Genomic DNA, 27,554 nt, shown 5'->3' with positions numbered 1-27,554 from the left:
TTTATCATAGAGTGTGTTCCGAATAGCCGTTCGCCCTAATTCCAGCTACCGATTTCCACCTTCGCACGACACGCCACAAATGTAGATATCATCTCCATCTGGCGTAGCGTTCTTTCAGAGGTTGAGGTTTACAAGAAACTTTCATTCATCTTCAACTAAACTACGGAATGAGCTTCCTTGTGCGGTGTTACCCGGACGATATGACATGAGTACACCTTCATTATTATTCCCCTCGTGTTACACGAGAATGTGGGCGACGGTGATTTTTGAATTGCCGACCTGTTTGCGCAGGACCGATCGTCGTGGAAATTTTTGGGGCGGCCTTTGTCCAGCAGTGGACGTCTATTGGCTGATGATGAATGTGTTTTCAGGTGGTGCCGCCGATTGGCCGTACCTGTTGTCTGTGTTCGCGATACTAGTCATTATATGTTTACCTGTGCTGTTTGTGTTGCCTGAGAGTCCGAAGTACCTTTATGTAGTTAAGAGGAGCGAAGCAGAATCTATCAGGGGTGAGTGAAAAGATTTATATTCATTTATTGAAGCCGGCAAGTAACTTTACACTTTTATACATGGTCAATATATTAACATTACAATTCAATAATATATTCTTGATATTGATACGTATTTTATAGGCACATCGTCGAATTTGCTAGAAACTGTAATAATCATAATTATACAAATGATTTAAGTTTTCTTTAGTGTTAATTCCGCCAATATTTGTTTTTAAACGATTCGACACGCCTTTTGCCTCTACACGAGGCATTCCTAGGACGTGTATAGGCGAAAGGCGTGTCGAATTGTTCATCATCAAATCATTTGTATAATTATGGATTTCCGCAAAGTAACGCCTACTTCTATAAATTTTCAATAATCATAATGTTAATACCGGGAACAAACATAAACTTGTGTAGAGGGGGTTGGTAATTTAAACGCACATAATTAAATTGAAATATATGTATTTTACAGTTTCCACTAATATTCAGAAGTTGTACAGTGTCACTATAAGTAATGCTTACTTGAACTTAGCGCTCTGGCTTATATAGAGCACAAACGTCTACCGTTATGATGCTACCAACTGTTAGTTGGTACTGACAACTAACTTACACGAATCAAGTTAACGAAAGATCTAAATATTATATGCTATTATAGTTATTTCTAATCATAGTGATTATATTAAATAGTATTAACATATTAACAGTTTTTGGAGACTGGAGTCTAAGACTGGACCGTTTGGAGATTAAGTAAAGCAACTGCTTGAGTAGTATGAAGAATGTGAGGAATATGTGGAAGATATATTTTATTTCAGTTACACGATATATATACAAAATCCTTAAGACTAGTTAACCAATTACAATTGTTACTTAAAAAATATTTACAAGTTTAGAAATTACACACCAATACTAAAGCTTACATTTTGACCAATAGTTAAACGTTTAATTCAATAAGAATTGAGAATAATATTATGTGTTCTATCTCGCTCTAAAACTAATGCTATCGCAGTAAGCCGGCCAGCGAGCGCTTGTGTAAACTCGCGTCGATGCTCGATCGGCGGATGTCAATGAGCACCCACTCCTGTTGCTCATTGATTAAATTGAATGAATAGTGATCGACGGCCGACGCGCTTTAGTAGAGTACGCTCGACCTTGCTGTGAGGTTGTGTAACGCGGAGCATATGACTGGTCACGTGAGTATATCTGCGGTCTTCGAGAGAACGTGACGATGCTTGTACTTCGATGAGATGACTATTGGTGATCTGCATGATTCTATGACTTGATGTACAGCATTATGAAATGGTTCTAATAAGAGCTAATATTACGGTATATAAAATATGTTCTTTTAAGAACGAATCTTTCGGCATACGCTTATTACAGTTAATATGCACAATTTATATTTCTACGATTTATAATGCTACGAAGGTATTACGTTACAAGTTAGATATTAGACATTTGTAATAGTTGATGTTATTGGTTGTAGGTACAGCCACAAGTTGTTAAATAAATGTAATTATTAATTGGGATATCTTATGGCAGTTCATGATGTTGGTAGCGCTTGTTAATACATCAAGCTGATACTTATGCCTAAACGGTTAAGTCGAGTAAGTAAGTCTAGTCTCATATAATGAATGTTTAATTAATTACTGTCGATGAGGTAGAAAATTATCATTCACAAATAAATAAGCCTGAACGTGTCGACCTTAGCTTGTGTACCAATACTACCTTCCTAATGTCTTCTTCTTCTTGGCTATCGTCACTTGATGCAGCAGCCTGGAACCTAGCCTGCTGGATAGCCTGCTAACCCGTCCTTAAGTTGATCTTGGTGTGGTCTCCGATTTCCTTGGATCTATCCCTGCATGTTGAGTTGCTTTGGCCATATCCAATGTGTGGTAGGTGCTTGTCCATTGATGGTCGATAAAAAAGCATCTTGTAAGGAAATTTTACCAGTGGTAGGCTACTTTGCACAGAATGTCGGCTAGATTATGGCCACAACGCCTAGGCACCGTTGTTACAACGGTGCCTAGGCGTTGTGGTACCCATTGGTATTTCTGCCGTAAAGTAGTAATGTCTAAGCATTTCTGTGTTTTCGCTCTGAAGGACGCCGTAGCTAATGAAATTACTGGACAAATGAGACTTGACAACTTATGTCTCAAGGTGACCAGCGCATTTGTATTGCCGCTTAGAATTTTTGGGTTTTGCAATAATCCTGAGCGCCACTGCTTTGTAATAGGCAGGGCGTATCAATTACCATCAGCTGAACGTCCTGCCCGTCTCATACCTTATTTTCAATAAAAAAATATAGGAAATGTTTAAATAAAATACTAACAGATCCATGATATTCACGTTTATACAAGTGAAAACAGTCGATGTATGTTTATTGGAACATAATGATGGCAGAACTGAGTCGTGTCCGAGGCGTGTCCAGCAGCTTGCTGGGTGACGAGCTGGATGTCCTGCGGGAGGAGGCGCGCCGCTCCGGGGGGGAGCGCTGCAGCATGCTGGATGCTGTGCGGGACCCCGCCCTCACGCTGCCGTTGCTGCTGGCATGCAGCATGCAGGCGGGGCAGCAGACCAGCGGCATCAACGCGGTGAGTACCGATATCGATCCACCAGTGGTGCTGGAGTACTACCATACTGGCTTTGTCGAAGACATTGTTCGAGCTGTACTGGAATGAACTCACGGGAAGAACGGCTACTTTTTTATTATGACGGGACGAGACGAGCATAACTTTCAGCTGATGGTAATGGATACGCCCTACCCATTACAATGCAGTGCCGGTCAGGATTATTGAAGAGCCCGAAAATTCAGAGTGGCACTACAATTGCGCTCGTCACCAATTTCACTAGCTACATTACCCTTCAGACCGTAACACAGTAATGTTTACACATTACTCCTTCACATTAGAAATAGGCGCCGTTGTGGTACCCATAAACTATTACATCCTGTGCAAAGGAGCATCCCACTGGTAAAGTTCAGAAATCATAAGGGACGTAGGGACCCTAAAATCATATTATAGGTATATTTGATAATATTAAATATTGACAGTTTATCTATTATAGTTATGAGTTCGATCTTAGCCACACCCAGAAAAAAATAAGTATATGGTAGTAATAAGTATTAAATTCTTTTTTCCAATGGCAATATTTATTCTACGAGTTTAATTATTGCAGGTGTTCTACTACTCGCAAACGATCTTCAAACAAGCGGGCCTGTCGGAGCAGGACGCTCAGTACGCCACCATCGGCTGCGGCTCCATCAACGTGTGCACGGCCGTCCTGATGCTGTACCTCCTCCCCAAGATCGGCAGACGTCCCCTGCTGCTCACTTCAATATTTTTTGCTACTGTCATACTAACCTTGCTGGCAGCTGCTTTAAAGTTCATTGTGAGTAAATTCAATTACATTACAGTTTAGCAGCAAATTATTTTTATATCATCGTACATCATAGGCTAAAATAATAATTTTATGCTCATTAATTTTTCAACATAATAAACAGATTGGCCATATAAATTTATACAATTCAAAAAAGCTGTATTTTGATATAAGCTATAACTTGAATTTGGAAACTCGCATTCATATATCTCTCATTTTCATGCCAATCTGTGTTAGATATTCTTATAATATCAAAGTGATGTGGAAATGTAATATCAAAATGTGTGGAAGTAACTTTATTACAAAACTTAACATGTTAGAGGAGATGCCAACTTAAATGTAGAACATTGCCATATATTAAAATTTAATGTAATATATAAAATTCTCGTGTCATGGTGTTAAACATTGAACTCCTCCGAAACGGCTTGACCGATTCTCATGAAATTTTGAGTGCATATTGGGTAGGTCTGAGAATCGGACAACATCTATTTTTCATCCCCCTAAATGTTAAGGGTGGTCCACACGTTTTTTTTTTTTTTTTCATTTTTTTTTTGTTTGAAATTTAAAAATACATACAACTTCAAATTTTCACCCATCTACGACGGCAATACAACGTTTGCTGGGTCAGCTAGTTTTTTTATAATACACCTGACACTGCAGAAGCTATTAGTTTTAACCAAGTTGAACAAAATTATTTAACTTTGATTTTATACATTATGTACTATCATAGGTGGATAGGAATTATTGTCTTCTTTTTTAAATGCGTGATCTCTGCTCTATTGTCCAACGACGTTTTAACTGTAATGTGATGATGATTTCAGGACGCTGTATCCTGGATGCCGCACGCAGCCATGGTCGCTGTGCTGATGTACGTCCTAGTGTACGGATTCGGTCTAGGGCCTATACCTTACTTTATTGCTTCCGGTGAGTACCTTGCTATTAGCGACCCTTAATCTGTATAGACTGTTACAGCTGTGGTAACGTCGGAAAAAATTGAGGTTTACAATTAACCTCTATTTTGAGCAATGCACGCACACTAACACAAAGTGACATACAAATCGCGAGTGTAAGACGTAGCTTGTCACGCGTACTAAAATATTGAACCAGGCCTCGCTTGTTAATGCTTGTGTCGGTGTCGGGGGCTGGCACTACACCCTACAAACTTTAATATCAAACTAACCATCTGGATGTAAGGCGTTTCTCCACAGTGCGTTTTTGAAGAAATTTTTTTCACATGCATCCAAACTATGGCATGAGCTGACGCGGTGTTTTCGGGGCAATACGGAATCATTTGTGTGTTAAGTGTAGACTGCAGTGATCACTTTATGTCTGGTGACCTCTACGCAGATTAAAAAATATTTTAAATATATATTTGAAGTGTGATAGTGTTGTACGTGCCAGATTGAGCTAACGATTCCATGTCATTTTACAATACTGATATCTTCTCCAGAGATGTTCGAGGTGGCGCAGCGTCCTGCTGGCATGGCGTGGGGGTCGCTGGGTAACTGGGGGGGCAACTTCCTGGTGGGGATGTGCTTCCCCACCATGAGGGCCCTCATCGGACCCTACTCCTTCCTCGTGTTCGCAGCTTTCACTGGCTCACTCTTTGTCTTCCAGAAGTGAGTTAAAGCTGAGAGTCTTGCACTTACAGATGACTTTAATTTCTAAGTATTAATGTTACTAAGGTTCTTTTTGAAGTAAAACTTCTATAGGCGTGACTTGGGGGAACTAAAAAGTATTATTTTAAAAATTAATTAAAACAATTTTATAACCGTTATAATTTAATGGTTTTTAAAAAAACTTGTTTCAAATTACTCTGTAATTTTATTTGAAAATCTCCAAGCGTATTTGATTATTTATTACTAGTTCTATTCTTAGTAGTTAATAAAAGTTTTCAGAAATTTTCTGACGTTTGCGACATTCGTTTTTTAAATTTGCAATGCAGTAATTTTGGGATCATGGGATTAGTGGAATAACAGCTCGTCAAAAATTTACACATTCTGTCAAAATTGCAGCTGGCTAACAATTGCGGTTTTTAAATAAAGGCCGCGGATATCCGAGTATTAGGACTCCCTTACAATACTTTTACAATTATTTTATATGTTCTGGATTTCTACTAAGTTGCCATTATAATGATTACAGATTATACTTCCCCGAGACCAAGGGTAAGACTCCGACACAAGTGTCACTGCTGTGCAGCCGGGGTCTGAAGTCCCGACCTCTTCGCTCCGAGACTCTGGGCCATCTCTGACATCTTGTCATGAGTGATGTGATAGTTAATAATAATAAGTTTAGTTGATTAAGATGGCGTATCTGTACCTTGAGTACCCGACCGACTGGAGACGGTATTCATGAGCGTGCCTCTTTGCATTACGAGTGATATATGTAATGTAATGTGCGAAGCTTAGTTTTTTGGGGTTTACTTTTGAGAATTCATATAATAGAAAATTATTTGTTGAGCAAATTCTAGTGTTTGCTAAAGGTCACGTTGATAAAATATCAGCGCATCCATCCATCAAAGATTTTTAAAATGCTTGTATAGCCGTGACGTCATTCACTGTCTTTTTTTTATTCTGGCCAGCCTTCAACTAGATGAAGTAGGTCGTGTAGACGGATAAGGCTTCGGTATGAGTAATAATTTACTTTTTTTTTCTTTTTTTGACTTACTCATGTAAGCCTTTCAGTTTTTGACATTTGAGTATTTTTGTTGCGTCACTTTGCATATATTGTAATTAAAATGATTTGTATAACAACTAAAATGTAAATCTTGACTTAAAAGAGTGGCAATGAGTTTCTTGCTACTTCTTCTCATTAGCTCCACCCTTTACGAAATAGCGGTAAATTCAATAAGAAACATTTTTTTTTTTGACATTCATAAGTGTCATTTCTGTGACCTACATGAATAAAGTGTTTTTGAATTTGAATTTGAGACGGATGGATATGTAAGGAATAAGGTATGGCGCGGACTCTTATCAATGTAGCAATTAGCGGGTTTTGATAAAGTGAGTTCAAAAAGAGCAAATGCACGAAATTATTTTTGTGTGTGTCTGTGTATCTTAATATGGCCTTTAAGAATACTTTCAGTTGCTCAATATGGTTTTGTAAATGCATTCTGAATTACATTGGCCGAAGACACAAAAGTACAAATTGTATGTAGTTTTCTTATTCAAATATTTTTATTCAAAAGGATTTTAAATCACTTATTGAACTACAAAAACTAACATCTATTCGAAAATTTTTATACGTCAGAGTTAGGAAGAAACATGCGTTAGAAACATAGCGGGTTTATTTTTTTATTTAATAAAATTTCATAAATAATTTCAAATGATAGCGAGAAATGGGATTAATTAAAGTGCCTATAAAGTTGTAAGAGATTGTTTTCCAATTGATCATAAAATATATTAGTTAGATTTAGCAAAATGTGACTCGGTTTGAAAAGTGACGTAATATTTGTGCACAGTGTGTCAAATGTAAATTGGCGGTAAAATGGGGGCGCTTTCGGCGTTCTGATTTTTTATATTTTCTACTCAATTACGCAAGACGCTACATGTATTGTGTGTATATATTTTGATTGAATTTAACTCCCTATGGCCTCCTCTAGTGTTTTCTATTTGGCTCTATTTTACCTTCTTCCTGAAAGTATTTACCTGGGCGGTAAAGGCGGTGTCATCGTGTCACCTCTTGTTTGGTCCATCTACATCCCTCTCGGTATAATATTTATTAATAATAGTATAAATATTTAAAAAAAATCACACGTACATTTTCTATCCCGCGCCAATTTATGCTTGCCAAGCTGTAAGATCTGCTGAGAAATGTCAATCAAGTATCCCGCACGAACAAAGAAAAAACACTGTGCGTAGTATTTAAAATTTCTAGATTATCTAATGACCGACACAGCTTTAGATAATTTATACGTCTAGATAGTCTCTTGCTGTTAGACAACCGATAGGCGAGGTTTAATACTTTAGTATGCGTGATAAGCTACGTCTTACACTCGCGATTTGTATGACAGTTTGAGTTAGTGTGTGTGTGTGTGTTGCTCAAAATACAGGTTAACTCTTAACTAAATTTTTTCCGACGTTTTCACAGCTGTCATAGTTTACCTAGACCATAGTTTCTCAACCTTATTTTGCTCACCGCCCACTTTGAGAATATGTTCGAATGTATTTTCGTGTACTTTTTTGCCTTTTTAGACTATATTTTTAATCTACCCACGCCCCATCAGCGCCATCTCAATGCCCCCTAATTTTCTCTGGGTCTTCTACTGCCCCCCCGAAAGTCACAAACGCCCATAAGGGGGCGTTATCAACGTGGGCGACGTTGAGAACCTATGATCTAGACGTATAAATGATCTAAGGACGCAGCTTTATCGCAATAATGTAATATATATAATATATTATGTGGATATTTTTACGATACGCTTGTTTGAAATAAAAACCCTAATTCTTGTTATTGAATTTTATTTTAGTAAACAACAGCTGTTTAACTATATCCCTCTTATGTATTTAAAGTAAACAAAGGTTATTGTTATTAGAAATACTGTTAAGATGAAGGTATGAAGGACGAAAATTAAAAAAATAAACGGATATAAATTTATTTATAATACCTAATTTTAATTTAATTATTTAATTTAATTAAAAAAAAAACTTGGTAATGATGTAAAACTTGTTATAAGTGAAACATTCTTCCCTCTATATAATTCGTAGGATTGATTACTGACTTACAAATATTTTAAGGTTCAGACTTCTGCGTACCCGTCTAATAGGCAGAGTTTTAGTTCAGTTCTGTTTTGTCCGCGCTTTGAATACAGCGCCACGCAATGACAAAGTGTTCAGTAAAAAACTGTCCAAATAACAGCATATCTAATCTTAAAACGAATGTGGGCTATATAATAATGATAAGTATTTTAGGTAAGTGCCCCATTAAATTAACAAAATTGTGTAATTTACATGACGTTTTTAATCATTTTGCTAAATAATTATATTTCAATTGAAATAACAAAATACATCGCCGACATAATGTACACAACACAAAAAATATATTCGCATCAATCAATGGGCCTCTTCTGAGCGTATAAATATAGACTTTGAACATTATTGCGGCGAAATAAGGTGTTAATTAATGTGTATACATACGTATATACAAAGCCGCTCGGACATTTTTGCCAACCTTTTAATAGGCGATTGGGAGTCTAGTTGTGTAAAGCACGTCGATGTTGATTTTTCAAAAATCTTATGATGCAGTTTCAGTTTTTATAAAAATCTGGCCCGAGACTCTTTGAGTACTTCTCGCTACTCCTCGTAGTTTTTGATTTGACTACGCGCCTACTTAAAAAATTCACCCCTGTATTTAAAATACAAGCAACACTTATACCTAAACCTAAATCTTAAGTTGTGTAAAAGCTACTAGCATCATACCCGTTTTCACAGAGCTTTAACTGAAAAGAAAAAATGAGAGAAGAGAAATCCACAAACATCTGTTCGGAAAAAATAATGAGTCTCCACAACAGCGCCACTTCTCGCCCTTAAACAAGGCTTATGTTACGGAAATATAATACTCTGTTACTCTCTTTCTGTCTACGTTTTGAGCGCGTGACTACACAAAATCAACTGAATTATCAAGACTTGCCCAGTTTTCGAACTTACCTTGATGCACTTTCACCTACACTGTTCGCGCCGTAATTGTCTTATTCTCTTTGTTGTAATTTTTTGTTATGGCAAACTATAGTGCGGATAGATTCCTGTCGGTAGGTAGATACCTATAGACAACAAACGCATTTGTATCTGATTGGCTTTTTTTTATAAAGTTATTATTATTATTTTGGCTGGTCTAATGACAATTGAGACTGTCGCGCCGGTTTACCTTAATAAATTGTCACTGGGCACAGTCGCACACATATTCATTCATCAGTGGTCACCGGCATATTCGCATCGCATCAGTCTTCGGTGTAACGCATTCATTCACCAAACGCCTAGCGGTCACACACTTTAGCACCAGGAGTTCCTAGAGGATTAGCGGGGGCCCCCAGCAGACCATCTCTTCCTCGGAATCTCAGGCATGTCTGTCTATTGTTTCGCCATAACTAATTTTGATTTTTAATATCATATTTTCTCCTACGCACCCGCTTATACATACACTTTAGAATAATGTCTTTTGGAACTCGGACAGGATAAAAGTAAATTGGACGTAGCTCCTTAAAAATCCAAGCCATAAAAATCACATTTTAAGGAATTCCTGTTTATAGTTTAATAAATATTAGTGTATTCCATACATGTGGGTTGGGCTACTAAGCCATGATGTCATTAAAAGAGTGACAGTAGGGCTGCCATTTTTTGTCAGTCCGTTAATATAAATCACGTGACCAGTTTTATGTTCTTAACTCAATATCGACATGATTGTGGTTTGGACGTTTTTCTGAAATTTCGTCCAATTATAGATACAAAGATATAGTAAATACTCAACTTTTTCTTTTTGATTTTATGCAAAATTGACGGTAGTTTACTTAACTTCCGACTACAAAGGAATGTATAGAAGTGTTTGTATCATAGTCTTAAAATATCTAGTATATTATTATAGACGACCCGATAGCCCGTTAATAGATAACTAATTTTATTTGTCAATATGTCCGTTAGCTAGTGGTTTGCTAAACTTTCATTCATAATTTGTTACTGTATAAAAACAGATACGATTTCTATTTCTATCTTACTGTATCTCTGTTAGATGATTTCTTCTCTCTTGAACGCTTTGTTTAAGTCTTTATTTCGTACAACGTTATGTTCTATGCTTAATATGTACCTACTAATTACATGTTTGGAAGACATATCATAAAAGGCAATTAGTACAATATAATGTCAACATATTATTCTAACTCCTGAGATATTCTTCAAGCAACTTGAGCTGATCCCAGCAGACCAGTAGAAGGACAGTATGGGGCCCCAGCCTCAGGTAGTTGGCACCAAGTCCTTTGTAGAAGGCGGCACCACCTTCCGAGCGCAACATTTTAATGAAACAGTCCGTCATACCTTTGTATAACTTGCCACGGTTGTTGATGTCCACAGCTGAAATTAAATTAATTATATTGCAATAATAGGGTACAAATATATATATTTTTAATTTTCCATTTGAAATATTTGTGAAGTGATAACCTTTCACTTTAAGTGGAAAGTTTTCGCTTTCACAAAATAAAGCGCCTAAGCCCGCTGAGCACTTTCCTTTGTAGGTATTGAATGACGCTGAGATGTTATTCGTGGCTGGTAACGTAGTATGTATTAGATATATTTACGATAAGTAGCTACAAAACGTACTAATTGATACAGAATTACAATTATTTATATTGTAAACTAGCCAACCCCAAACGTTGACCCAACAAACGTTGTATTGCCATAATAGTTAACAACTATAGTTAATCTACCAACTATAGATAGATAATAAGTTTGTTTTTTACCTCCTGAGAACGTTCGACAGATGCAAAGATTCTAATTAGTTATTCATTTTAAAAAATTTTTAAAAAATTGAATAGTAACAAAATTGCTGTTTTTTTTTAATTCCGAAAGTTTTCATATTTATTCACTTTTAAACCTTCTCTGGACTTCCACAAATAATTCAAGACCAAAATAAGCCAAATCGGTCCAGCCGTTCTCGAGTTTTAGCGAGACTAACGAACAGCAATTAATATATATATTATGCGTTGCGTGATAGAGGTGTAATAAAGCGATACATTATGTTAAACCATGAACATTTAATTACCAAAATATTACACGTATCAAACTTACGCTGATTGGAAAGTCGTGTAGCCAGAACGTCAAAGGGATTGAGGCACAATGTCATAACGATCCCTCCTAGATTAGCGCCCATGAAGGAGAGAAGAAGCGGTGACTGACAGAGACCTCGGTCCCGAAGCCATTCCTTGGCGTACGCGAAGCTCACCATCTGAGAGCCACTGCCCACGGCACCACGGGGTATCTGGGGTCCCACGCCACGAAACAGACCTGGAGAAGATAACTTTTGTTGGATGTGGTTTCCGCTTAGACCAAACAACCTCATACACCAAGTCTCATAATTCGTTTTGTAAACAGTAGGTAATATAAAAATGGAAGTTTTCTAAATTATATAAAAGGATACATATAATATAAGTAACTTAGTAGCTCTAACTCGCGTTTCTTCTGCCGGTTAAGTTTAACCGGGAATGCGTTAAAGGTTAACACAAAACTTAGAAAGAATGCTGACTTACAATATAGGCAAACAAACCAATTTGCTCGGTTTTGGTGAAAAAAACCTAATTTTAATGTCACTTGGGAAATGTTTGAACCTGAATAGCTTTTGATCCCGACTACCTAGAAAACCCTAACTCAACGTTTTTCCAACGATATATTATGGGGGTCTATCGTGGTTGCTGATCAATAAAATTTCCAACACCGTTTTGTGCTTTATAAATTATATAGATATAGCAAATCCCAAATAAACCTGCTAATTCTATCGAAACAAAGTCGGTATGTTTGTTTTTAATGAGGAAGTGACGTTACAGGCAAGCCGTCCTTATGGTGAATTAAACGCCCTGTCTCCCAATTAAAGTTCAACGGTCAGAATTCTTGATTGAACCCAAAATTCTGAGTAATTTGACTAGCACATTCCTGAATCACGGCAGAAAAAGGCTGTTTCCTGTCATGCGAACACGCAAAAACGACTGAAAGAATTGGGATTAAATTTGAAACACCCTTTCTTTAGTTTATAACACTTGTCTAGCTACGTAACGAATAGCGAAACAAATTATTACTGTTTTTTGAAGTGAAACTTCTTTAGAAACGAAAAAGCGAGACGATAGAGACACAAACAGGTAAATGTATTGGATTCAGCCGGCGAGAGAATGAGACACATAAATTCATAAGATTTAACGTGGGAGAAAATGAGATAGGAAGCATTATACAGTGTTTTGGTATCAGGCGATCATACTTGAAGAACTGATTGTATTACGTATGACGCGAGTATACCTTAACCTTTCAGAAGCTAAGAAATCTCCCGGGACTTCACAAGCTTGTAGGAGCGACCTCGGCCTGCTTCCTACCCAGGATTAGTGTCTGTTGGTGGTCTTCGGTTGCTTCTAAATTCAGACAGCCCCAGCACAATGGACTCTGTCATGTTGATGGTGAACAGATTTTTATTTAGTGGGTAGTGACCGACTGTCAACAGAAGTCGGTTTGTTAAAAATTTTTATATCCACGTACAACCAAACACTGGAAGTTACTTGAACGCAGAGTTACCAAGTATTATTGTGTTGTATTTTGTAGATAATCAATAAGTTTATTACCTTTAACACCTTCTTTTCTATAAATATCTCGCAAGGCATCCCAAGTTCCGCTGTGCGTATGCTGGTGGCCCACAGCGATGGCTTTGGCGGATTGAGCTTGTAGTCTGGTTTTGACGAGGAAGAAGGGCGTGCCGGCGATGGAGCCCAGGGCTCCGCCCACGCCGGCCGCTAGGGCACCGCGCACTACGGACGTCCGACCTTCAGAAGTTGTGGTGAAGCCACGACGCTCTGATATACGGTACACGCCTAACCTGGTTAGAAATGGTAGTTTTTTATGCCAGCCATAAGCAGCTTGGGAATGAGACTACTATAAAACTAAATAAAGTTACCCATCAAATTAATCATCAAGCTAACGTATATATACTTATGATGGCCATAACGATATTTTAAAATGGCACTAAGACGTACGACGTCTATAATGGAACAAGGCGAATAACATAACAGGGACATCAACATCAGACATCCCCATGTGTGTGCTATGATTTGCAGTTGCTATAAACGTGGTTATGATAAGTAAATTACTATCACATTTTATCATGCAAATTCATTTACATTAAAAGAATGTTTTTTGCCAAAAGACCAATATAAAAAATTGTCTGCCTATTTCGGCTAATCTCTGAGACTTTCACTGGTGGATAGCTCATGTTATAGGGACCGACTAAGGTTTCTTTAGAAAATATATTAGTTCCGTGCACAAAAAATAAAAACAGAGTACTGACATACATTCTATTTATAGAGGCGCAGGTCCGGCCACATATGGAGTATTGCTGTCATCAAAGATGGCGAGTCTGGCGCACCCAAATATTCGATGGAACCATTTGTCAGCGTGCAATGCAGAGCTGATCGAATTGTCGGGGATTCAATGCTGTGATCGGCTGCATCACTTGGCGTTGCGTAGAGATGTCGCTTCATTGTGCGTCTTCTACTGCACTTACCATAGGGAGTGTTCCAAAGAGTTGTTTCACCTGATTCCTGCCTCTGAATTACACCTTCGCACGACACGCCCCAATTTAGGATATCATCCTCACCATTTGGATGTGTGGCGTTCCTCTAAGGTTCAGTTTTCAAGGAACTTTCTCCCACGTAATGAGCTTCATTCCATAGTTTACGTGGGAACTCATGCGATGTTTCCTAGTCATGGCTTTTCTAAAACACCGCTAACGGTGTTTCCTGTGGTGTTGCATGAGAATGTAGGCGGCGGTGATCACTTAATATCAAGTGACCCTCGCGCTCGTTTGTCCATAAAAAATATTTTGTTTTTTGAAGAATTTCGTCACAGAACCATTTGGTAACCAATGAAGTAGTTAGGTCAATACTAACCTGAATGTATTTAAACAGAACTGAAACCCCAGCATAGCGGGTAGGCCACTCTGCAAGGCCACCAATCCCTCACTCCTCGCTATAACAAATAATGCATGAGGCACGTTTCTGTAGATGACAGTGTGTTTTCCCTTCGACAGCTCTCCCTGTAGCTGCAGTCGAGTTTTTACGACTTCAATCGGATTTGTGAATAATGTTGCGAACATGGCCGACGTCCCTCCCATTGCCATGTCGGTGATGTCACGGATTATATCCTGCGACATTGTTTGCTTGTGATTGTTCTGAAAAAAAAAAACAACAGAAATATATAATATTGTCTGTGGTTTTATCTATATATTGTTCATCGACTACACTGTATGGTGATCTTGTAGTCAAAGTCAAAGATTTTCTATGCTAGATTTCATGTTAGATTGATGTCACATAAATGTTATAAAGTACATGTTTGCCACATTTATGACGTGCAAATTTTATAAAATACATTTCTAAATCATTAGTTACGATAATATCAATTTAAAGCAATGTAATTCAAAGCTGGAATAAGGTCGGCGTTGCTTTTAAGTCAACTACGTACGTATAAAATATCTTTAATACGTATTAAAGGTATTACCACTAATCTTTAGCCTTCCGGAAACCTCAACTAAACAATTAATCAACAATTTATTCATAAGAATTTAAGAAGTGACAAAACGGGCAAGACTTGTAACTACAAATGATACGTCAAAATTTTTCTGGTCGGCATTGCAATTGCGCTCGTCAACTTGAAACATAAGATGCATGAGTGTCAGTGGCCCAGTTATTTAACCAGCTACAGCGCCCTTCAAACAGAAACATTAATACTGAATGTACATTAATGCTCGCCTGCTAAAGAAGGTGCCAAAGAACATACTAGAAAAAAAAAAACTAACGGGTTGCACTCTGGGAGTGGCGGCAAGTGTGGATTGTTGAACATTTTGGAATGGTTAGGGAATAACTTTCTCACGAAAAGCTTTACTTATTAGTATAAAAGTACTAGCAATACAATATTTATTTATTGCGCTATCATGCACAAAAATTTTATACCCATCCCAAGAAAATATGCTCAATGCTGCTAATTAAGTTATCATTTCAATAAAACACAGGGAGGCGTTCTTTGCAATTCACAGTTATCACCTCAAAATCAAAATAATATCAAACGAAAAAATCGTAATACATTGTCACGTATAAATTCCCGACCATTCGTATTTGAATACGAGCGCTGGACTTTTAAAAATCGCTTGTTTATAAGAACCTATAAGTCAAGCACACATTTGACTTAATATGTTTTAATTCATAAGTCTTGTCTATCAATATAAAATTTTAGCACAATACTAGCCAAGTAAAACACGCCCAACGTTATTCTAATTAAGTTTTTAAATAAAGATTTCCAATCACATATTTAACGCAACCCATTCGAAAATGTATGCCTGAGAAGTACGGGCACAATAAACTCAGCGGGCTTCTATTTTGTTAAGATGTTAACCTTGTTATAAGATTAACTTATGAAAAATAAATCTAGCAAACCATTCAATGACACAATGATGGATGATACACCCTTTTTGATGGTTTTGTAACTCTTTACTCAGCAGTCCTAAACGTTTCAGTGTTTAATTTTAAATATAGCTCGAACAGTCTTTAATACTATTTTAACAAAAGAAAACAATTTTATAAATAAATAACATTTATTAACATTATTCACAAATACTTTTAGAAGCATCCAGACGGAAGAACAGAAGACAAGACCAGAAGAACAGAAGACCATAAAACATATTTTTTTACAAATTTAACTCAGATTAATATAATTAAAATCGTCCAATAAGCAGATTCACAAAATTCTGTTTTTTTTTGTAAACAATAATAACATTTTAGCAAAATGTATAAAACATTATAAATAGTACTTTGAACAATAATATATAGTTTTATATCAACATATTTTATATGTTCGTACAACAAATAAGTTAATGATAAATAGTTACTCTTGTGTCAATAATAGACTATAATATACTCTTATGGCGGGGAACACTCCATCCTAGCCCGCATGGCACGTTGTACGACGGACAATTAAGGCGAAGGGTTAGCAGAAAACACGCAAACAAGGTGTTTTTAGACAAGTTTTGTGGTGAAAAAGTAGCATTTGGAGCTATGAATACTACTTAATCCTGTTACACATACCCTTAAGTCTTATTTGTAGGTTGCTAATGTTTGCTGTTGGTTATAGTTAACACTCTACAGCCTTTTTGAACTACCACTTTTCTTTGAAGTTAAACAAGTTTTTTGGCATGGCGTGACGCATTTTTTTGGTACTTCTCTCAGAAAAGTTATTATTATAGCTTGTACTTTTTTGTGTAGGTTCATTTATTCAGATTAGTCGTGAATAACGAGGATTGTAAGCATATGAACTGTTTTCCACGCAAGAATTTTTAAAATATTGGCTTTGTTACATAGATGGCGGGCCGGCAGCCGTGAGCTCATATCGCTCAAGGTCGCTGGCATTTAGTGTCGCCTTAATATACAGTTTAACAGTACACACTCTTTTTTTACCTAACCTTTTAAATTGTGACATGTTGGTTATAAACTATTATATACAAAGCATTGAAGAGCCCAGACATACATAAGTAAAATATAATTATAATATAACAATTTCAAAAAAATATACCTACACCTACTACTTATTATCAATCGGATTTATTACTCGCAAAAAAGGATTATTATCAAACTCCATCACGAAGCAAAAATAATTTTGTATAATCACGTATACTTTACTAAATGTTTGAACAGCTTACCTACTAATTGCAGTATTTATCTACTTGCATATCAGTTTAAAATAATTTAGTAATGGTTGATTTCATATTACATCATTACTTTTATTTCATTATTCATACATATAATAAAATGGTCGGAAAGTAAAAAAGCTGTATACTTATTGAAGTTTTTTTAGGTATATATTTTCTGTGTGTTCTACAATTAATTTCGATGCCATAGTTGAAGACACCAGAAGTAGTTTATACACTTTTTGTCGGTTCTGATATTAAGAAGAAATCGGGACAACACATTATTATATGCTACATTTTCAGTATTTTTGCTGCTTATAACGTTCATGCGGACGACGTGACGGTAGCAGCTAGTAATTATATATGAGAGAAATATAATTTGAATTAGGTATATAACCTTAGATTAAGCTATTAATTACCGTGATACATGTTCTGTTAAACTTTGCTAATAATTGTAATGAATGCGTTACTTAACTTTGTAAAAAGAATACTAAAAGAAATAAGAAAGACACTGGGATGACATATCATCAGTAAGTATTTTGTATTTTATTAATTTCAATGTAAAATATCATGAAGCGTATGTTACAAAATTTGAAAGATGCCTTTGAGTGTCAAGATGCCACGCACACAAGCATCTAATTATAGTTTCCGTAATAAAAAAGCTATTAACCTAGGTAGTGCGGAATCGGAAGCACACCGGAGACCAACCCTTAATCCTAAGTATATAACTTATAAAAATGATTTTTAACTGTCAAAATATTCCTATATATTTATGTTAAGTATTCTTTGGTAAATTATTTCTACAATTTCGTGAACACTTCGTGACGAAGAGATTAATTTCTCAATCTCGTCTCTTCATATCGCGTACATAATATTATACGGCGACACCTCTAATATAATATAATACGACATAATAGATTAGAGCCGTCAAGCGCATAATATTGTGTTAGGCATAACCGTATTGTAAGAATTATTTTCGGGCAAAGCGGTATTTTCAAACTAAGACATTTCTTATTATATATATCTCATTAGAAAAAGGCTTATATTGTAAACGATAGCTTAATTTATTATATATTTTTTAGGTTAGGCATCATGGCGTTTGGCTACTAGTCGAGTACAATTAAAATCGGGATGGTTGGCCCGCCATACTGATTTAAGACCCAAAATAATAAGATATTATTATCATTAAATTACACATATTAAATTATAAGGAACTTGTAAAAATTGGGTTCAAAACCCTCTAAACTTTAATACTGTGTCCTAATATAAGTATAACTTTCCTTACATTAACACTTACATTAATCACTTAAAAACTGATTCACTAAAGGCCTATAACCCGTATTTGTAAATAATACTAAATCGGTATCTTTGTTGAGCTATGAACATATACTGAGTTGGTAACATTAACAACTAATAGATGTACTATAAACTGTATAGATGGAGCCACGCAAGAAATCGAAATATTGTTGAGGAAGCTTTTTGAATTTTTTTTCAAAACCAATACAGTGGATTGTGTCGGGACTTGTTAAGTTTAGCGGATTAAAAATAACTGGGAGTTTCTCGTGTCTGAGAGATCAGACCGCCATTTGTTTGCGATACGATTGTTGTATTTTTATAATTGGCATTAAAAAAAGTTCATTGGACTTACTTTGAAACAATAAAAGGCTTCTAATTTTTTATTATGTGTAATACCGAATATATGGGTATTTATTTTAATATTTTTATGACAATAAGGGACGAGACGAGCAGGACGTAGAAACAGGACGTTCATTACGCATCTATCATCTTATTTTGATGTTAGTATGAGAAATTATTATACAAATATCATGTTTTATTATACTTACCTACTCTGTCTAAGTTCATCACTTCATCTATGTTTGCTCGAAGTTAACCTAATTGGTTATCGTCATTCATTAGTAATGTCAACAATTAAAATTCCTAATGACAAAATTAACTATTTATTTAACCAAGTGTTACACAAATGATTTGAGTTTTCTTTAGTGTTAATTCCGCCAATATTTGTCTTTAAACAATTCGACACGTGTTTCGTCTCTACACGGGGCATCCTCAGGACGTGTTGTCTCGCCAAAATCTGGCACGAGACTCAAAAAGTCTACTGCCAAACTAGCCTCGTTGTATAATTATGGATTTCCGCAAAGTAACGCCTACTTCAATAAATTAACCAAGTGTTTTTATATTCAATACAAATTACACAAATGTAAGCGATTATTTGATAGACTTTGCACATATCCATCTAATCTCTACAGAAAAAAAAACTGGTATTTAACATACCATATTTAGAATATGCTTCGACTGCTTGGAACCCACGCTATACAAAATATATAGATGCTATAGAAAGTGTACAAAATAAATTTATTAAAAGATTAAATTATTAGTTTCAAAATGGTAATACTCCTCAATTTAATCACCTATCTTTACAACAGCGTAGAGAATACAGAGATCAAGTTTTCCTTTTCAAAATATTACATGACTTAATTGATTCCAATCGTATTTTAAGTAACATTAAACTTAACTGTCCAAAACATTATACACGTCCTATAGATACATTATTTATCCCTGTTCGTAGAACTAATTATACTAGCAATTGTTTTATTATAAGAGCATGCAACACTTATAATAATAATTATAGTCACTTAGATATTTTTCATAGCAGCTATCGAACTTTTAATTAAAGAATATCTTAAACATCCTTAAAATATGTCCAACCGATAAATTTTGTTTCATTTGTATTTTTGTTTACTTTTTTCGCGATGTTTAATTGTATATAAAATCGTTATATTTTGTATTATATTCACTCCTACTTTGTTTATATTTAAGTGGAAACTTTATTGGCTTGTGTAATATAAATTATGTGTCACAATGTGTGTATAACTTAAGCTGTTTGTTTTCCAATAAATAAATAAACATGGTAGTTATGTAGCTAGTGTTTTTCCTGTGGAGATGCTGGTGTATTCGCGACTTACTCTATGTACTAATAATTGTTATATATTCGATGACCTAGAACAATGCTTCTTTTAAAACTCGGTTTGAACACTACGCTACGTCACGTGATATGTACGTCATCATATGATGTTTGATCGACGTTGAAACATCGTTCCATTCATAATATGATCTTCATCTTAAGTCCGCGTATACTTCACTAAGACGCCTTTTCCTTGTCCCAGCTCTTCTGCAAATCTTTGAGCATATCCCAGAAGACGAGCAGCAGGACTGTATGTGGCGCTTGCCTCAAGTACGAGGGTCCTATGCCCTTATAGAAGGCCAGGATACCTTCGGCTCTCGTGATCTTGTTGGCGCAATCCACAATACCGCTGTACAGCACACCTCTGCCTTGGGCATCCACGGCTGAAACAATGAAATATTATAATTTTGACAAAAAATCTTTACACAAATAAAACTGAAAAGAAAATTTTATGAACGATGCGGGACTAGATCCTGCGATCTCTTGCGTTCCGTGCGAGCGCTTTTTCCAACTCAGCCAACCGTTCGAGTGACAAATCGTTCATAAAATCTTGTATTCTTTGTTCAACTCTCAGGTTGTGGCTTCATCTACAGGATCTACTTAGCAGCTGATATTTATTTATCTTTAGTACTGTATTTATCATGAGGATAATTTAGCATCTTCTACTTTCTTTTACATCTCTAGTATCTATTACTCTAAACGCCTCAAGCTAAATTGTCATCTTAACATCTGGATCTGTGATATCATCACACGTCGATTCTCATGATCCACTCACATATGACATGTACACCATGTTTCTCGATAGTGCATTTTAAGGGAACGTTCTACTAACACGTAAACTTTGGAACGGAGTTCCACGTGCGGTTTTTCCACCACGATAAGAACATGTTACATTCGGAAAAGAAAAACACGTAGAACCCCTTAAAAGGTCGGCAACGCTCGTTTGTCCTCCCCTTCTATAGAAAATCTTAAATGCTGTCGACCCTTCATAGATACGGTATACGAGTAGTACAACGATATATGCGGTAAAAGACACGCAATGAAATGACGTGTCTACGAAACGCTAAGTGATCCAGACTTTCATAGAAAGAACACTGGATCCCCGACGATTTGAGCATTTATGCGTTGCGCGCGGTCAAATGGGTTGAGCTGATAGTGGGGTGCATCAGACCAGAGATGAAACTTATATTGCAATACACCAAATGTGGCCAGACCTGCGCTAGAAAGTGGGCCGGCTTGAAGCCTTGCTTGTGGGTGGCGGTGATCACTTTACATCAGATGCCCCGTAAGCTCGTTATCCAAAATGAAAGTACGAGGACCGCAAGTTACCTTGGTTGTAGAGCCTGGTCATTATGACATCCATCGGGGTAAGCGTGATAGTCTTGGCAACCGCGCCGATGTTGCTCGCGACGAACGCGGAGAGATACTTCGACTGTTGGCAAAAGCCGTTGTTGTCCATCCACTCCTTGCATCTGAAATATATTGCTTCGTAATTACGAAATATTGGCGGTGTGATTATCGTGGGGTAAGCGAGGTAATGTTGTCATTATATAAAAATCTGTATGAAATAATAACACTCGCTCGCGATTCTGAGAACTGATGAAAAAGAATGCTGGGAGAGTTTCTTGCGCCGCTTCTTCTCTCTCAGAGCGCCATTTGTTTGCGAAGCGGTAGTAGTATCTAGTAGTATAAGAAATGACATCAAAAAGAATTCTAAAGGAATCAATTTTGAGAAAATAAATGCCTTTTATGCCTTTTTATGCCTTTTTAAAAACAATCATTCTCTGCCACCTCGAGAACCATGGAAACGATACCTGTATTATTGCAATGATAATCGCCATCTTAATTTAAAAATGATGCCAAATTAGTCCCCAGCCATCCCGAGTACCTTAGAAACTATAGATTCTTAAAAGTGATTTTTTCCAAATTCGTTATCAAGTTCTCTACTATGACGCGAGAACTTTTAAATTTTACCTTTTTTATATTTTAGATTTTACTTACATAGCAAAAGCTGCAATCTGTGTTGAGGAGCCAATGGAATTCCTCAACATCATTCCATGGGCCCCCCTCCATAGACCTAAGAGTCCATTTTTGTTATAAATCTGCCTCAGAGCATACAATGTTCCTTGGTGAGCATGTTGCGTACCAACTGCTATCTTCTTATTGGAATATGACATTAGTTGTGTCTTCACAAGCTGGAGTGGACTGCCAGCGAGCCCTCCAGACATACCAGAGATGAGACCAAAGAACAAACTATTAGCGAACTTTGTATTATTGTTCTCATCTCTGAGTAGGCCATAGTTATCTGCTTGTTGGTATATTCCTAATCTGAAAAGTTAATATATTTTATTGATTAACATTTATAATCTCGATTCACAGATACCGAGTGTCATTTGCAACAGTACTAACATCCTTTTCTGGCCCTTTTTACTCTTTTCAACCCTGTCATGTACGATCACTTATTCTTGGCACCTATTCAGACCAGACCCGTACAATCCCCGATATTACACGTATGTTTAGATAGACTTTATTCAACATTTCTACATAAACTATCCGTATTCGCTCCATTAATGTATGCAACCTTTTCACAGATCACCTCAGTTATTAAATTTGTGCTAAAAAAAGCTTAATTATGTACATATTTTTTTTAAATATAAGAGAGGCAAACGGGCTAGATGCTCATGTAATGGGAAGTTGTATTGGAATCGCCCACCAACCAATAAATGGATATCCACAACACCAGAAGTAAAGAGATGTGTTGCCGGCATTTAGAAATGGCATTATTGTAGTGTTTTTTCATCCTTAGGTACTATCATGTTGACCTATGTCTGATAGCACTCCTGCTTCTGCCTCCAAATGAATTTAACAAAATGCAATTAAGTCCAAGATGGTTATGATAGTGTTATATTTTTATGTTTGTAGAATCACATAAATAAATACAAAACTTTACCTAAATCTATGAAAACACTTTAATATAAATTTATATAATCAGGAATAATTTGTTTATCTATATCAGATTCTAGCTAAATATTACATACCTTACCCCATTCACAATAAGCTGGAACCAAAGGGCGGGCACAAGCCCCTTCTGCAGGCTTGCCAGTCCATCATGCTTCACAATGGTATAGGCAGCATGAGGTATATTTCTATAATAAACTGCATGTTCCCCTCTAGCCTTCAACTCTCCTTGCAATTGCATTCGTATTTTGATCACATCAAAAGGATTGCTAAAGAAACCAGCCCCTACTCCAGCGAGGCCACCAATTATAAAGTCTCCGATCCTAAAACGAAGTGAAAAAAAAAATAGCAAACATTAAATAGGTATATTATGAGTTTAAATCTATTAAATAACAGGTACTCAATGAAATTTTTTAAAGAGCAAGCAAATACATATAGAAGCATGTCAAATATTCTAGAATAATTACATATAGTATTTCTTTGATTATCGCGAGTGTTACACATTTAAATAAAACACTTTTAAAAGATTAAAACGCGTGCCAGAAACCATCTATGTACAGCAAATATCACCCTCCGAGGAAATAAATGGTGCTAAACTTCATAATGACAACTATGACAAATACTATCTTTGACTCACTTCATCTGCAGTCCCCCTGAAAACGAGATCGGTAAGGTCTTGAAACGCCAGATTAACTAAAATAAAAATGTAACTTTTACGCAAACATCTAATGTAAAACCGTTACAATTACAGGCATTTTAATCCTTTAAAAGTGTTTTATTTAAATAATTACATATTAAAATCACAACTGTGACTGTTTTATTTTTAGTTTGGATTAAGGAAATAATGTTGATGTTTTACGCTTCATATACCTTGGGATAATGATGGCACATAATAAATTAAATATATGTATACATAAATAAGATACTTACATAGTTCGCTAGCTTCTTACATCCCACTCTTCACTTACTACTGTCTTAACAAAAGATAGAAAAATAATTTTATCTTTAAATAAATAAGTCAATTTACAAATTGGTAAAGTATAATGCATACTTATGATAAACAATATGTTATGTTTTTTTTTAAAAGTGATAACCCTCACTTCTAGGATTAATACACAAATAAAATTTGAAAAACAAAATAGTACCGGCAGCACCGGCACGGAATGCCGGAGGTCATGGGTTCGAATCTCGCATCGTTCATAAAATTTTGTTTTTTGAATTTTATTTGTGTACTAATGATAAGTTGAGGTAAATTTTAAATAGGCTATAGTCCATTTTTATTATTATTCTTATTTAGATTTGAACTGGGATAAAATTGCAAAATGTATTTTAATAAATAATTATTAATTCAAATGAAACATAACCATAATATACACATATGTGTTAAAAATACAAATATTAAATTGACATCAAATTCTGTTTCATAATATTGACTATAAGGCACAAAATATGAGGGTTGCATCAGTTTTTTGACATTTAAAACTTTAAACTTTTGCTGAAATTTGCATCAAATTGCATTTGGAAAGTTTCTTTCTGCATTGTTTCCAGGTTAATATGACCAGGAAAGAAGGTATAAAAAGCATTTATTTTCTCAAAATTAATTCCTTTAGAAATGTTTTTGATATCACTTCTTACACTACCACCACTGCGGAAACAAATGGCGCTCTGAGAGGGAAAAAGGATACCTTCAAAAAAAGAAAGGTAAAACTTTCATAAAGGCTGGCTGCATTCTTATATTTTCTCTAATGTAAAGGCTCAAAACACTTGCATCAGGGCACTAAAACATTATAAAGAAAATGCATTGCATGTCCCTTATAAGTGGAAGGTTACTATCAGTCCTGTTTGTCCACCATCCTATACCAAAATATATGTGTGACAAAATGTATTGTGTGAGTTCTGCAATTACAATGAATGCTATGTGCTACCTGTACTACATAACACCAACAGTTTCCTCTACACATAAAAAGACTTACTTGTTTTCACAATTTACAAAAGTTAATTATTAAATTTAATTAGCCATTCTAATATTTTTCATACACATATTTATTTTTGCATTCATGCCAGTTGTTTTGGGAATAACTGTATTTAAATCGCTAGACCAATAAAGGAATAAGCTACCCTCTAATACTCAGTTATGTAATATAAAATAGAATGAGATATTAACTACAATATATTAAAATTTTAATTGATAAAACTACTAACCTTTAGTTAAGCTTATCGCCTTTGTAATAGAAGTTGACAATTCCTCATAAAATATCATCTAGGTCAGTGGAAAATTCCGAAAATATCATTTGATATCTCGTTAACTAATATTCCAGAAATACATATTTTCAAGCACCGTCACTACTACTATCAAATGAATTCTAATTTTAAATTTCTCTTATCAGTAGTATTACTCAACATTTTAATTACTTAATTCATTTATGTATATAAACAAACAAAAATATTATGTTACATTACTATGTACCTATATTACATAAGTTGTGTGTTTACAAAATCTTAATGTTAAAACTGTTACTGTGTTAACGTCACTTTAGTCTTTAGCAAGTACATGCAATTTTCAATGGTAAATAAGAAAACTGTCATAATCAGCTGTAAACTGTTTTGCCACTAAAGAGAACATAAGCGAATAGCAAAAAAACATTAGGTAACACTAAACTAAGCGTGAATGAAGCATTAGTTTTATCATATTATAAAATTAAAAAAAATTATCCATCAGAATAAGTACTAACGATATTTTTTTTAAATATCACCATAGTGGCGTGTTATTAAAAATCATCATTAGAAAAGTTATTCGTGTCAAAGAGATCTGAGGCATAGTAGTGCTTTGTACCGAGCCAACTTAAGTAGCTGGACATTAGTTTAACTGTATATACAAAGGTACCTTGTGAAATTCATGAATTTTGAATTACGTGATGCATTTGACCGGACAAAGCCCGCTATAGCAGTGTTATAGAGTTTTTATTGGATATTTTAGACATTATTAAATAGAACGTGATAAGCGAAAAGAGAGAGTTGCTCAGAGAGAAGCGAGCGCATTTAAAAAATGATGCAGAAGCATGCACTGATTCATAAGGTTTCCTAGTTCCCTGTTCGACATGATCTGAAATTAAATAAGGGCCCGCGTGTGCACTGAATACACACCAAAGACTGATTATTAAAAATGATTATTATAAACGGAAAGAGAGAGTTGCTCAGAAAGAAGCAAGCGCATTTAAAAAATGATGCAGAAGAATGCACTGATACATGAGGTTTAACTAACTGAACTGAACTAGTAAGTTCCTTGTTCGATATTTTGTGAAATTAAGTGGCCCGCACGTGCACTGAACACTAAATACTGGAAGAACTAGTTTCATAAAGTCACTATCACTGTCTCTCCTAAGAGAAATAAACAACGCACAGCTGTTAACCGCTGATGGGGTAAATACTGCTGAAAGACAACAAAAGAAAAACAGCCACATCAGCAGAAGCAGCAACAATAGCTGCACAAACAGTAGCAACTAAAGAAGCAGCATGCGATCGTGGTTTCTGGAAAACCGACAGCAACGGAATCCTTAAAAGACGATACAAAACGTCCATGTCAGATTGCTAAGGCATGTACAAGCTACACCAAATTGAGCCATCTCCTCTTAAAATCGACAGTAATGCAGATGTAGCGATGACGGTGAAAGATCTCCATGAAGCCAAGAAGGACCGCGTCCTGGAGGCAAGAATTGAAGTAACACTAGCAATGGCTAGGCCGTGTGGCCTAGGCCTTCGAATGAGTGTTCACATTTATCTTGGCTGGGAATACTTAAAATGATATTTCGTTCACTTTGACTTTGGTGACACGGCAAGTCGGATGATTGGAGTGGTTATTGTTGACGATGCGGAGGAAATATACATAAGTCTACAACATGCACCAAAACTCAGAACCGCGTTCTACTATGTCCATCGAATGGTAATTTTTCAACCTGACAATATTGATCGCTATCATATCCTGACTGATGGTCACTTCCAACTGGGATAGTAGGTACATAGATTATAGATTGTTTGGTTTATGCTTGGTCGGAATCGCATTCCTAATGTGAAGGGGGATCAATATACTCTGTCTTCTAAAAGGCTAAATGAAGATCATCCCGTTTCAGTTTCTGAGAAGCCAATTTAGCTTTGATTTCTAGATGACTGCGAATTGGCAACCGCTCCAGATTTCGAGATGAAGTACCTACGTGTATAGTCAAGGAATTTGATTCGCATACCACCTTATACTACATACTTATACCACAGACTAAATTGCTGATGATAATTATTACTAAGGGCTATCTTTCTTTGCAACGCTAATATGACGTTTGTGAGGA

General features: G+C 35.8%; 3 protein-coding genes across 8 annotated transcripts in view; 1 reads left to right on the top strand and 2 right to left on the bottom strand.

Annotated features, from left to right (window-relative positions):
• Positions 1-8,315, top strand: part of LOC126974936 (solute carrier family 2, facilitated glucose transporter member 1-like) — a 39,512-nt gene extending 31,197 nt beyond the window's left edge. For all 4 annotated transcript variants that reach the window (XM_050822685.1, XM_050822686.1, XM_050822687.1 and 1 more), the window contains 6 exons: positions 372-509; positions 2,892-3,082; positions 3,666-3,878; positions 4,688-4,790; positions 5,317-5,485; positions 6,009-8,315. In XM_050822685.1, coding sequence (XP_050678642.1) covers positions 372-509; positions 2,892-3,082; positions 3,666-3,878; positions 4,688-4,790; positions 5,317-5,485; positions 6,009-6,117 — 923 coding nt within the window. In that variant the 3' untranslated portion in view covers positions 6,118-8,315. The remainder of the gene's footprint in view (positions 1-371; positions 510-2,891; positions 3,083-3,665; positions 3,879-4,687; positions 4,791-5,316; positions 5,486-6,008) is intronic.
• LOC126974980 (solute carrier family 25 member 35-like) lies at positions 8,310-18,608 on the bottom strand. The gene is made up of 5 exons (XM_050822754.1): positions 18,574-18,608; positions 14,491-14,771; positions 13,171-13,421; positions 11,639-11,854; positions 8,310-10,924 (listed from the first exon to the last, which is right to left on the bottom strand). Exons 2-5 carry the CDS (start codon positions 14,751-14,753, stop codon positions 10,731-10,733), a joined length of 924 nt encoding a protein of 307 aa, XP_050678711.1. The 5' UTR covers positions 14,754-14,771; positions 18,574-18,608; the 3' UTR covers positions 8,310-10,730.
• LOC126974981 (solute carrier family 25 member 35-like) lies at positions 16,169-25,747 on the bottom strand. 3 transcript variants are annotated; one of them, XM_050822755.1, is made up of 6 exons: positions 25,420-25,747; positions 24,148-24,191; positions 23,298-23,540; positions 22,261-22,587; positions 21,589-21,731; positions 16,169-20,642 (listed from the first exon to the last, which is right to left on the bottom strand). In XM_050822755.1, coding segments are annotated over exons 2-6 (921 nt in total). In that variant the 5' UTR covers positions 24,150-24,191; positions 25,420-25,747; the 3' UTR covers positions 16,169-20,436. The 3 variants fall into 3 exon arrangements, with proteins under 3 accessions (XP_050678712.1, XP_050678713.1, XP_050678714.1); XM_050822756.1 differs by having other exon boundaries at positions 24,148-24,187; XM_050822757.1 differs by lacking the exon at positions 24,148-24,191 and having other exon boundaries at positions 23,303-23,540.
• Between the last annotated feature and the right edge of the window lie 1,807 nt (positions 25,748-27,554).

Source organism: Leptidea sinapis, chromosome 34 (genome assembly GCF_905404315.1).
Source record: "Leptidea sinapis chromosome 34, ilLepSina1.1, whole genome shotgun sequence".
NCBI classification, from domain to species: Eukaryota; Metazoa; Arthropoda; class Insecta; order Lepidoptera; family Pieridae; genus Leptidea; species Leptidea sinapis.
Note: the sequence above shows the minus strand (reverse complement) of the source record. Positions and strands in the feature narration are given on the sequence as shown.